We start from the raw sequence: 14,272 nt of genomic DNA, 5'->3' as shown, positions 1-14,272 counted from the left end.
AACATGAAATTTCATTACAATGGCTCCTTTTATAAAAAAAAAATAATATTACATTTTGTTTTTATTTATTTTTTTTAAGGACAAAAGAGCCTTTTGTGTTTCCAAGGCACCATCACCACCATCCACGTACCAACAATTGAGATGCAATATCTAGAATCATCCTTGCATTCCATTCCAAGACAAAACATATCTGTCTCCCTCTCTTCCAAATCAAACGGAAGTCGACTCTCTTCACTCTCTCTCTCACTCTCCTTCTGACCTCTGATTCTACTCCTTTGACCCTCTCCGAGATGCTTATTCCAACTCCGGCTTCTTCTCCAGCGCCGGATCGTGCTCTGCCAAGTACACGATGGATCCAGTTCTCAGCCCGACCTCGTTCCTCGAATCTCCTGTTCTCCTCTCAAACATGAAGTGTCACGCCCTCAAAATAAACCCATAATAACCATAACATTAACATGCATTTATAAAAGAAAACGAAATCATTTGAGTTATTCATCAGAGTATTCTTATTGAAAGACATCACATGTAACATCCTGCAACATTAAAATAAATGCCCTAAGGGCTTACATCTTTCCAAGTTAACACTTGGACACAAGAAGGATGAGTACTAACTCATTTACAAGTTAAGCCCTAGGCTTGAATGTTTACATGAAATCTCAAAAATAACAAAATAAAACATATAACTAAAGACAAGTCTTCAAAATCCCAAACATCAAATCCTTCCAGGCTAAGTCCGTGGAGGTAACTTATCACCTGAACCTGAAAATGATATTCCCATAAAGGGTGAGCCACAGCCCAGTAGAAAAGTACTAAACCAAATATAAGCATTGAATAAAGCTATAGCATTCAATAGATGGTTAACCAAGATAATCAATTTTATCATTAAACAGTCTCATGACACTAATGTCTAAGACACATTTCACTTTCCATTATTATCAACATGGCTCAGAACCTGGCCAAACTTACAACAGTGAATTATATATCATATTCACATTACTTCCAATATCAACAAAACAAATGAGACTCATGCTCATATCAAAACACTTCATACTTCCCATTAGATACACATTTTAGTGCTGTATCAATAATCATGTAAAAACACTTCAATATAATAAGCACACATAAAAATGGTGCTAATGGAGTCCATCCCCTATCTCCTCCCAAACAAAAATCCGGTTTAGAGGTCCATCCCCTATCTTCCCCTAAACCGTGGAGTACATCCCCTATCTCCTCCCACACAAAACAATATATATGCAAATGCAATGCTCAATCAATACACGTATTTTCTATATTAATGCAATAGTCAAAATTAATAACTTAACCAATGTGATTAGTTTCAGTTATTCCTAATCCACATGCAATGTCTACAACAAACACGACTATCCTCCACCGATAGCCCAAAACAGTTATTTCTAGACTGAAAATAAATATATCAACAATTCAATAGGCGAGTGATTTTAATTATCCAACTACACCATTTCATCAATGAATTCCTCAATTTCATGCATTTAACCAATTTCCCCAATTTCCTTAAATTAATTATACAAATTAATTTATTAATACAACTAGGGTTTTTCCCAAAATTACCAAAGTACTCCCAACATATCAAAATACCAAAACTTAGGACAAAACTTATAGGATGGAGTAGGAAATCCCTACCTTGAAGCGAAGAACTCGAATGGAGAAGATGACGAAAACCAAAGTGCTCCAAACCCAAGATTGTTCAGATTAAACGGAAGCCCTCGACCCACTCTATCTTTTTAACAAAGGGCTTAGGGTAGAAATACACTCTAAGTAGATCAAACCTAAGAGAGAAGGTGTGTAGGGAGAGGGAGAAGACGGTTCTAGGGTTTTAAAATCAAAAAGGAGATGAAAAATGATCCTGAAAGTCGGATCTCGGATTTTTATACCAGTCGCCCCGCTCGAGCGTGAAAACCCCCGCTCGAGCGCCACTCACAGACTCCCGCTCGAGCGGCCAAACTCCCGCTCGAGCGGCCAAACTCCCGCTCGAGCGGCGAATGCACTCTCCCAGAAGTTTTTGCAGACAGGTCCCCGCTCGAGCGCCCAACTCCCCGCTCGAGCGTCACTCACGACTTCCCGCTCGAGCGTCCAATCCCCCGCTCGAGCGGCCAACACTACACAGGACATACTGGATGGGTGTATTCCCCGCTCGAGCGTCCAAACCCCTGCTCGAGCGGACAAGCCAAAATTTGGGCAACTAGACTTGGTTCCTAAGCTCAAGCAACCTGCTCCAAATCTTCCCAACACAACAGAAGACTCAAAATAAGAAAATAATGAATGACAACAACAATTATACAATGACGGAATCGACGGAACCTAAGTCCGGATACAATAATCAAATGGGAAAAGACCGGGGTCGCTATATGAAGGTTAGGTCTTCTTCGAATCTCTTACTAGTACCTTCAATTTCAGTACCTGTTCTCCTCTTCAATATATATAAATGTTGCTATTGAATAGCTATTGTGTATTTTTAATAAATTTTAAGCAAGACATAAAGAAAAAAAAATATATTGATATTTGAATTTTTGTATTGGTGAAATTTGTATGGGAAAGTTGGTGAATTTGGTGATTATTTTTAGTAATTGGTGAATTCTGTTTTAAATAAAATGGTGAATTTCGTTTTTTTTTTTTTTTTAATTTAAACATTCTGGAAAAGTCCAACTGAAAGGGAAGGATAGAAGGAAGGAATGAAGAAATCAGTTGGTTTTTGGGTGACTTGGCAGATTTGGCAACTGCCAAAGTAGCTGCCAAATTTGGCAACTGATTTGGCAACTGCCAAATTTAGCAACTGCTATAGCATGCTATTGGAGAAGCCATTTTTGCCCAAGCTGCTATATTATGGCTTTGGCAGCTCTTTTAGCAATCCGTTGGACATGCTCTTAGTTGATAATTTTCTTACTGTTTCTGAATTTGTTTTCTGATATTCATAATTATTACTTGCTTTTCATATACATATATACACACTGATTTGTTTAATTTATGGGTTTTTGGGTTGTCCTAAATAAATGTATTTTTTGTCTTTTTAGATTAAAAAATTGAGAAAAAAAATATGAATGTTTGGGTTAACTTTTTAACTTTTTATAGAAAAATGTGTATTAAAAATTGTATAAAAAAATGTGTAGGAGAAGATTAGAGATGTGTGGGCCACAGCCGTACAATCTGAATAGCCGAATTGATGGTAAGAAATTATTAGCTACTTTTCGGACATTGCCTTGGACAGTTTTGTTCGGCCCGTGGGGGCATCATGGGTCCCATTTTGATAATCTGAACCGTTCAATGTGTAGAATTCATCGAGTACTATATGCTTATAAAAAATCACGTTGATCGGATATCGATAACTATCTGATCAGATTTGTTTTTTTCAATAGTTAATTATAGTACTATCTATTTTTTTATACAAAACTGATTTGTACAAAAACTGATTTGAGGTACAAATGCAGCCTTTTAACAGCTTGGAAAATATTGAGAGGCTGAGACCAAGCATTTTATAGAAGAATGGAGGAAGAGAGAGTTTACAAAGCTCACGTTATTGTATTCCCGTTTTATGGGCAAGGTCATCTCAATCCGATGCTCCAGTTTTCTAAACGTTTGGCCTCAAAAGGACTTAAAGTCATCGTAACTACCGTTCTTTCAGTTACCAAAACCATGCCTAGTAGAGCTGGGTCAATTGCCTTTGAGCCAGTATATGATGATTGCACTGAAGGCGGGATTCAAGGACCTGGAGGATTTAAGGGCTATCTTGATAGGTTTGAAGCGAGTGGCACATGTTGCGTAACTGAGCTCATCAGGAAACTAGAAAGCTCTGAGTATCCTGTTAAGTGTCTCGTGTATGATGGTAATATGCCATGGGCTCTCAACATAGCCAAGCAGTTGGGCATAGCTGCAGCTGCATTTTTTACAGAGTCATGTGCTGCCATTGCGAGTTACTACCCCATGCATCTCGACTTATTAGGAGAGCCACTGCCGGTGCTTGCTTTTCCAATGCCTGCTTTGCCAGAGATCAGGATTCCAAAGATGCCATTGTTCGGTTCTGACACAAGTCGTTATCTCCCTATGATCAGATACGTATTAGAGCAATTCAGCAACATTGAGAAGGCAGATTGGGTTCTTTTTAACTCCTTCGATGAGTTGGAAGGAGAGGTGAGTTAAATGTTTAATTCCTTCTCTGTGTGCCTAAGCAATAAGCATATCAATTTTTTTTTTTTATTATTGTTTTTTTTAAAAAAAAAATCTATTCCTTTACCTTCCAAGTTCAAGCAATTCAAGATTATGGCAATTTGTGTCAATAGATCGAGCCATAATTCTCAATCCAATGTCCCTTCGGATTGACTTGAATCAATTAGCTAATCACAGAGTGTCCAACTTGGTTGTGTGTGTGTAATTATGATATTCCATATTAACATTTATCTTTTCATATTTAGATGATTTGGCTATTCGCTAAATATGATCCTGATCTAAATTTGACAATTTGATTGAATATCTCTTATGTCTGAATTCAATGAGATCCAAATAAGAAAAAACAAATTATAGATCTAACTGGAATTTGAAGTGGCCCTGCTTTGCAACTATCATATTTACCTGTTCTAACTTTTCTTTTGAAGTTCAGCTTTCTAGGATTATATTCAATCTATTTGTTAGAAATATTGCTAAGTTGAATGTTGAAGTGTAGTGTACGGGAAAAAAATATATTTTCTCGTATAATCCTGTTGACCAAGTCTGCGCTCCTCCGTACGTTGTCACTTTATCACCTGAAAACACAAACGTAAGCTAGCCGGCGGGTGTGAGCCGGAAACCTCTCCGATGCCTAAGTCAGTAACCTTGACAAATAGACAAAAGTTCCGTGTATTCAAAAAGCAAAGTTATGTGTTACCTCCCCAAAGGTGATGTTTGTGAGCTTTTATAGGTTTTGCGTGGCACAATCCTAGTAGGACTTCTACTCCTCCATGCAGAGTCCTCCTAGGATTCATACTCCTGAAAGATAATGCTTATCCTTCAACACCCCCTCACTGCTTAAACCAAGTGAGATGATTGTATCACGGTCGAACTCCAATACGACCGAAGTAAACACGACTAAGCATAGCCGTAGAATGAGCCGAACTAATTCTTCCTTTTACTTCTCTTACATCGGCTTCTCATGCACTGTACATGGCACGGTTTAGACCGAACTAACGATTCGTGACCGGTATAACTCCAAGACCGATCTAACTTCAAATTGCTTCCGGACCGAAGTAACGTTACACGTATCTTGAGCCGGAGTAATCCTGCACCTCTCTTGGGCCGGAGTAGCTTTTACGGCCTTTTTTACTCAGCCCTTTGTATTGTGGGCCACTATGGCCATCTTATAGCTTGGCCCAATTTTCACCAAAATTACCCTCTCATGTAGGTAGTGAAGTGGATGTCAAATCTCTGGCCTGTTAGGACAATTGGACCAACTGTGCCATCTATTTACCTTGACAAGAGAGCGGACAATGACTCTGATTATGGCCTCCAACTGTATAAGCCACAGAATGAAGATTGCCTGAAGTGGTTAAACACTAAGGATACTGGGTCTGTTGTGTATGTCTCGTTTGGAAGTGTTGCAAGTTTGAATGCAGAACAAACGGCTGAAATGGCAGAGGCCCTAAAGCAAAACAACAACAGTTTCTTGTGGGTGGTGAGGTCAGATGAACAGAGCAAGCTTCCCAGTGGTTTCGTGGAGGAGACGTCAGAAAAGGGATTGGTAGTGACGTGGTGCTCCCAGTTGGAGGTGTTAGCGCATCCTGCTGTGGGATGCTTCATATCACACTGCGGATGGAATTCCACGGTGGAGGCCATAAGCTTTGGAGTGCCAGTGGTTGCAATGCCACAGTTTTTAGACCAGGTAACTAATGCTCATTTTGTGGAGCAAGTTTGGGGAGTGGGAGTTATAACCAAGGTGGATGAGAAAGGTGTTGCTACTACAGTTGAAATTGAAAGATGCGTCGGAGAAGTTATGCAGGGAGAGAGAGGACAGGAGATTAAGAAGAATGCTATGCGGTGGAAGGAGTTGGCTACGGAGGCAGTGGATATTGATGAAATTATTACTTGCCTTGCAGCTACTTGATTTTGATTTTCAAGTTAAGCTTCCACTTTTTTCTTCACTAGGATGTTCTGTAATTTGGTTATTGAGGTTTTGCTCATATAAAGCTTGACAAGGCCTGCTTTGCTATAATAAAATCTCTTATATGGTGATTGTTCTATAATATGTAGTTCGAAGTTGAGGAATTATTGTTCATAGATGCACTGTGCTCATGAATTCTTGTACATTGTTGTAAAGCATATATATCTCCAAATCTCTCAAGTAAACTGGCCAACTATTAACACATCCAAGAATTGACTAAAAACCTTCATAATTAAATACAGTTAATGTATAGGTAACATCATTGTGAAAGACCTATGATTGAAGGAAGTGGCGACTCTAGATATTTTTATAAATAAGGTCATTTCATAAGCGTTTTGTAAATTTTAAAAATAATATTTTTTTTTTGTAAACTAAAGAACATTTATTGAGTTTTTATTTTTTTTTATTTTTTTTGACCGGAATAGAAAGCCTACCCTAATTCTGCAAAACCCTTACTACCCTCGGTTCCTCATGGACCTTTTGTTGTCTTTAGTAATTTTTTTTTTTATATATATATATAATTTATTCATTTTTTAGATGCACTTAAAAAATAAATTTGTGAAAAACATCTTGAATTTTTGTAATTTTTATATTTAGTAATTTAAAAAAATCACAAATATTTTATTTTTTAAGTGTATCTAAATTAAATGAATTAAAAGTCAAAAAAAAATCTGCTTAAAATTTTTTAAAAGTTCAATAAAGACCAACAATATGAAAATTCAAAAATTATTTCAAAAAACTGTTTACAATATCACTATTGACACATAATATTACCTACCAACAATAAATTTACAAATAAATTTACATGTGGAGAGTGAACTCTACTCTCATAATATAATTATATTTTCACATATGGATAAGTATTCAGTAATTTTGAAATATAAATACGTGGTATTCTATAGTATTGTGATTGGTTGAGAAAATGGATAGGTAGAGTATTATGTTAGATGATTGGGGAACATGAGCAATATATTGAATAATGATTAGTTAAAGAGTACAGATACGTAATATTTCGGAAATATTAGATAATTTCCTTTAACGTATACATGATAAGATAAATGACAAAATGTTATTAGACGATGGTACTAATGAAATAGTATTACTATTGTATTAAACATTTTTAATTTTCAATTTGATGGGTCCTTAATTTTGTAAAAGAATCAAATTGTATAATATAAAATATTAACAATAAATTTTTTTTTTTAATTTTTGTTTGCTTGATGGGGGAATGGGACCCATCAAGCACATGCTGGCGTCGGCCCTGATTGAATGCTGCATGCAATTTAGATACATAGAATTAAACAAACTAATTTGATCTAGTGTGGAGGTTTTGTCATTTGAACATTCCATTTCTTTACCACTCTTTTCAGGTATATGCTTGCACTTGCACAGCCCTTTGCGCCACAAGTTGATATAATAGACAACTGAAAAAAATCTTCCTTGGTTGGTTGCCTGGGTGCTTGGTCAAATTCAACACCTTCTATTCTTCTTCACAGATTCCTTCAGCATTATTATAAGAATTCGGATGAAAACAGCAGCAAAATCATTGAAAAGGATAAGAGCATGCTTTAAACAGTCCAAATCCCCTAAGTGCGTCTTCTCCATTGTACCCTTACGAATCCGCTACAAATACAATGTAAAAAAAAAGAAAAAAAAACATGTAGAGGGTAGCAGAACCCCAAAGACACATGATGCAAAGTGCAACTATAAAAAGGATATATATGGAAAGCCTTAGATGTGATTAGATCGATAGAGCATCATATATGCAATTTTTTCATTTCATTTTAAGCTCATTTAGATAAGTTGCAGATGCATGTAATAATATCATTATATCAATTTTTTGGTGATGGTCCAACCGTTAAAAGTAAAATAAAATAATAAAAAAAAAACGGAGATAATTAATATGTTTGGTTACAACTGGTAGTACCCAACAAGAAGCTAAAAAAGAGAACACAAGAACAATATTATTATATTATATTATACATTTCATTCTGGCATAGTATAAATTGTCTGAACTTCAGAGCATTGTCAACTATTTTTAGACATTTCTCATAATGATCTTAGATGATCATCTCTGCAATCAGTTTATGAATATATATATATATATATATATATACACACAAATGAGAGAATTCTACACAAATAACAAAAAATAGATAGCATAAAAGATACTGTGGGGATATAATTTTTGAATGACAACATGTGGTCGAGGTGTCACCGGAGTGCCAGCCGAGGTGTCATGTGTCTTGGTCATGGCGCCGAGATGATCTCGGCTAGGCCGAAGTTATCTGCGAAGAAACCGAAATCCAAAATAAGCGGATAAGGAATAAGAGTTCTAGAATGGGAGAGGATTTCAGTTTGAATAAAGATAAGACTCTTAGAGAGTTTATCACAATCCTACTGGGAGTCCAAGATTAGCAGTAATCCTAAGTCCATTGACGCTAGGCTTCTATTGGGACTAGGTTTGTGTTGGCTATAAAAGAGAGACACCCTCATAGGTCTAAGGTATGCTTTTTATATTTTGAATAGTGAGTTAAGCATTTTTGTTACCTTTGAAAAATAACTGACTTGATCGTCGGAGTGTCCCCAGGTAGACGAACCACTGCCGAAATCTCTTCTTTTTGTGACAGGTCGTTCGGGCTTAATCTATTCCTCCAGTGTTCCGTTCGGGCTTAATCTATTCCTCCAGTGTTCTCCAGCTGAGTGCTTGATTGGCAGTGTGGTCGGAAATTGACACACACAATTTGGCGCCGTCTGTGGGAAAGAAAGAAGAATAGATGGCCAACAACAGACAGAAAGAGAAGGTTGGGGACGACACCCCTACTGGGAGTGGGAAACCTGTTGACCTTGACGTCGAAGAAGACAACTACAACAAAGAGACTCATGATAAGAATCACGGAGGAAAGGACGTCGGCCAGGAGGGCGATGTACCAAAGAAAACGGACCGACGCAGGTATTATAGCTAGGACGACCTCCAGGTATGGAAAGAAAGATACCTACGGAGGGACAATGAGGTGAAGGCCATGGCGAACAAATTGGCAGACCTACAAACAGTGGTCAATTTCATGATGCAGAACAACGTCATGCAGCCACCGTCCCCGTAACAAGATACGCCGATTCCAACAGCAAAGAAAAGTGCCCAGAAAAGAGGGCAGAAAACTGTTCTTACAGTCCCTCAACACGACGGGACCAAGGGACATTCTCACCGGCCTTCGCGGGAGGTCGGGCATATAGAATCGAGGAAAGGGCAATCCTAGAAGACACGACGAACCAGAGAAGACTGCACCAAAAAACATCGGGATTAAGGGTGTAATAATGGCTCGGGCCGACCCATTCGGGCTTTGTGGGCTTGCAATTTTTTAGCGGGCCGGCCCGAGCCGGCCGAGCCCATGGGCTAAAATGTGGGGCCCAAGCCCACTCATAATAGGGCCTTGGGCTTGGGCTCGGGCCTAGGGCTGCGGACCGGGCCTAGGGCCTGGGCTCGGGCCTTGGCCCGCAGGCCGGGCCTAGTCGGGCTTTTTTTTTTTAATAATAGAAATAAAAAATTAAAAAGCAAATTATACTAAAGTATTTTAATTACGATTAATGAAATATTTTGTTTGATTATGTAATGTTTTATAGTGATATTTAAATTTAATTATATATGACTGATGTTTTTTTAATTGTGAACTTATAACTAAAAAAATATGTAATTATGTATTTTTTTTCTTTCGAAATGAATAATTTTATATATATGAAATAGAAACTTTCAATATTACAATATTAAATTATTTTTATAACATTTATTGAATGAATAATTTTTATTTCAAAATGAAATAAAATATTATAAAAATTGATATTATTAAATAAATTAGGTGTAGATTACTGATGATGGTATAGTAATTGCATCACTACAGGTCAAGTACATCCCAACTAGGTTGGCACATGCTAACTTACCAATCATTTGCATTATACTCCACCTCAATAATCTAATACAAAAAAATTAATAAATAAATAAACAAAACAAAACAAAAACCAAGAAAAAAACAAAATGAAATGAAATAGTAAAAAATAAATTGTTGATCAATCATCAGAGGAGACAGACATTTTAGTCGCGTTGCCCGATGATATGTCATCCAAATCATATTGAATTCGCTCATTTTCACTAAAATTTTGTCTTCTTGTAAGCGCGTGCATGTGATCCTTAGATATCATCAATGCCTCAACCATTTCGGGTGAAAGCCTGCTCCTATAGTCACTCAGCACCCGTCCACCTGCACTAAAAGCTGTTTCTGAAGCAACTGTAGAAATATGAACGGTTAGTATATCACGGGCCATCTGTGAAAGCACAGGCCACATAGAATCATTTTGTTTCCACCATTTCAAAATGTCAAAATTATCGAAATCATCCACTGACGGGCTTTCCAAATAACGTTGCAATTCAGAACTACTTACACTTATATGTTGAGATATTCTTCTACTTTTTATTACTGTGAAAATACTTAATCTCCCGCCTCGAGATTATTGGACAGCTAGTGTAGTGTGTGTAGGTGTATTTATAGATGAAGATGCAGCTGCAGCTGCCTTGTATTCTTAAAATAATCTGTTGCATGTTTGCATAATAGGGGCAAACTGTATTTGATCATCGAAAATACGCTCTAAAAATTCTGGTAAACCAATTTCTTCACACTTGGGATCAATTATTATAGCTAAACCTAATGGATGAGGCAAATGATGAAAATATTTATCAAATTTTTCTTTCATTGAAGTAATAATGGTTACATAAAGTTCATTACCCATATATTTTATGAAAACTTTAATTATTTCTGCTAGCATATGTAAAACAAATGATGAAGTAGGAATATATATATAAGAAAATAATTTTGTTGAAGTATCGAAAACTTTTAAAAAATCTTTATACAAGGCTACTTGGCGCCAATTAAGTTCAGTGGGTGTTAGTACTCCTCCTATTGATGTTGTTGCAAAAAATAAATCTATTGCTCTTCTTTGTTTACAAGCTATTTTTAACATATTATATGTTGAATTACAAGTACTATCTACATCTAAAATTAATTTTTTAAATGACATATTTTATCGTTGACAAATTTTTCTACATTCTGAAATTCGATTACCAGAAGACATAATAGTAACAACTGCATTTTTTATTACAAGTACAGAAGTTTCGTATACATGCATAGCTTCTTTAACAATCAAATTTAAAATATGGGCACAACAACGAACATAAAATAAATCACCATCAACAAGTAATTGTAAAGTTGATTTTAAATGGGCTACAGTTTGATTATAATATGATGCATTATCTAAACTAATCGTAAATATTTTATTTTGTAAAGCTCACTCATATAATACATTTCTTATTTCTACACCAAACGAATGACCAGTGTATGGAAGTTCAATTAATTTAAATGAAATAATTCTTTTATTTAATTTCCAATCATTATTAATAAAATGTGCAGTGATACATTGATATTCAAAACCATTATTTGACCACAGATCAGATGTTAAACAAACTCTTCCATTCAAATTTTTAAAGATATCAAATAATTCACTTTTAATATCCTCAAATTTCTTTAAAATCTTGCTTCTAGTAGTATTTCTTGAAAAATTTTGATATTGCGGTGCAAAACTTTCGTGAATCATTTCAGTAAAATCAGGATATTTACTAGTACCAAAAAGTTGTTCTTTTTTTATAATATAATCAACTACAGAATTTTGTGCACGTATAGGATCATATGAAAATGTTTGCAAATTACCAGTTAATGAAGTCCCTAATTGCATTTGACTTCGAATATCAGGTTGTTTACTTTGTAAATGTTTGTCAAAATGCCTTTTTAAATGACGAGTACCCCCTGTAGATGCAGTACTAAGTAAACGTGTACAATATTTACATTTTACTTTAAATGTAATTGTGCCATCAGGATTATTTATAGATATTTTTTCAAAATGTTCCCAAACACTACTACTTCTGCTCCTGGATGATGATGCAACTATTGGAACATGGATATTAGAAGGAGAATCAATAGATTCATGTGATGTAGTATATGTATCAATATCGACATAAACACTAGGCATATTAGGATCCATAATAATGCAAGTAAAACAATACATAAGAATTAACAATTTATTTAAATAATGTGTAAATTCAATCAGTAAAAAATAATAATTAATATATGTGCATTAATTTAATTAAATTAATTAATGTTACCGACTGGCGAATACGATATAGAAATTTTCTTCTTCTGCTAAAAGTTTCTTATTGCACAATTGCAATAGCCACTTAGGAATGGCAGTTCAAAATTAATTGAGAGTTGAGAGAGATTGAGAGAGTTGAAGAGAGAGAGAGAGAATGATTTGTTGTGAAATATATTTTGAAAACTAAAATATATTTATACTAGTTTAAAATCTATCCGTTTGAATTATTATAACCGTTTTATATATATCTGTTTGAGTTTGCAACGGCTCAAAATTGAGGCTAGGCTAGGAAATGGTTGCCTTCTTCTCGGGCAACCATTTGGACGGTGCTCTTTGGCCAGTGGGAGCCATCGCGGGTCTCGTTTTACTAATCGGAACCGTTCAATGTGTACAACTCGTCGAGTATTACATGTTGTAAAAAATCACGTTGATCAGATATCTATAACTATCTGATTGGATTAGTTTTTTTTGTAAATCATTAACTGTAACACCATACATTTTTATACCAAATTGATTTGATAATGTAGTTAGCGATATCCGATTAACGTGATTTTTTACAGGCATATAGTAATGGAAGAGTTCTACACATTGAACGGTTCGGATTATCAAAATAGGACTCGTGGTGACCCCCCACAAGCCCAATATTACCTTCCAACTTAGTATATATATATATATTTTTTTTTTTTTTTCCTTTCACGTGAGCTTAGGATCTTAGGTGTACTTTCCCATATATATTATTAGGTGCACTTTCCCAGCCACACACAGAGACTGTGCTGCTGTGCACACAGTGATACATCATATCATCATTTTCCATTAAATAATTCATAATTTGATTTTAATTTAATAAATTATTATTATTATTTGTTTTATTTTTAAATTATTAATGTTATTTATTTAATTATATTAATTTTTTAATTTTTTTATGTTTTTATTTTTATAAGATCAATCTTTTTATTTAGTTAATTATTTTATTTTTTATTTTTATAAGATCAATCTTTTTATTTTTTTATTTTTATAAGATCAATTATTTTATTTTATTTTTTTTATAAGATCAATTATTTTATTTTTTTATTTTTATAAGATCAATTTTTTTGTTTATTTAATTATTTAATTATTTTATTTTTATAAGATCAATTATTTTATTTTTTTATTTTTATAAGATCAATCTTTTTATATTTTTTATTTTTATAAGATCAATCTTTTTATTTTTTTATTTTTATAAGGTCAATCTTTTTATTTTTTTATTTTTATAAGATCAATTATTTTATTTTTTTATTTTTTTATTTTTATAAGATCAATCTTTTTATTTATTTATTTTAATTATTTAACTATTGTAAATTGTTTTTTTTTTATTTTTTGAAATTTGCCGGGCCGGGCCGGGCCGCGCGCAGGGCCCAAAATTTTTTGGGCCGGGCCGGGCTGGGCTAATGGACTAGGCCACAGGCCGGGCCATGGGCTAATGGGCCAGGCGAACAGGCCGAGCCCCAAAATGGAAGGCCCAGGCCCAGGCCCAAGGTATTGGGTTGGGATCGGGCCCAGGCTTAACCGGGCCGAAACGGCCGGGCCCGCCGCAGGCTTCAGGCCGCCCACGGGCCTCGGGTCATTTTTACACCCCTAATTGGGATGTTCAAGGGAAGGAATTCTATTTCGACACGACTTGTGGAGGGAAGTCCAAAAGGACTCACAATGACACAGGCAGTAGTGCACCGAAAAGGCTAAAATCCGGAGAGAGCCGAGCTCCTGGGCAAACCAAAGAGGATCTGAGGGATTACTTACAAAGGAAGCGACAAGATGTCGAGGTAACTTCCCCGGTCAAGCCAAAAATGCCGTTCTCGGTAGAATTGGACAAATTCGAAGCCCCGAAAAGGTTTTACATGCCGAAGTTCCAGATATACGACAGTAGGTCGGACCCGAATTTTC

The 14,272-nt window shown here is 35.5% G+C and overlaps 1 protein-coding gene across 1 annotated transcript; it reads left to right on the top strand.

Moving 5' to 3' along the window:
* Positions 1 to 3,461: 3,461 nt before the first annotated feature.
* On the top strand, positions 3,462 to 6,255 carry LOC114313157 (UDP-glucosyl transferase 74CD1-like). The gene is made up of 2 exons (XM_082917790.1): positions 3,462 to 4,165; positions 5,409 to 6,255. Exons 1-2 carry the CDS (start codon positions 3,517 to 3,519, stop codon positions 6,101 to 6,103), a joined length of 1,344 nt encoding a protein of 447 aa, XP_082773916.1. The 5' UTR covers positions 3,462 to 3,516; the 3' UTR covers positions 6,104 to 6,255.
* The last annotated feature ends 8,017 nt before the right edge of the window (positions 6,256 to 14,272 follow it).

This window comes from Camellia sinensis, chromosome 3, assembly GCF_055761805.1.
Source record: "Camellia sinensis isolate YWXY chromosome 3, ASM5576180v1, whole genome shotgun sequence".
NCBI classification, from domain to species: Eukaryota; Viridiplantae; Streptophyta; class Magnoliopsida; order Ericales; family Theaceae; genus Camellia; species Camellia sinensis.
This window is presented reverse-complemented; position numbering and strand designations above follow the sequence as displayed.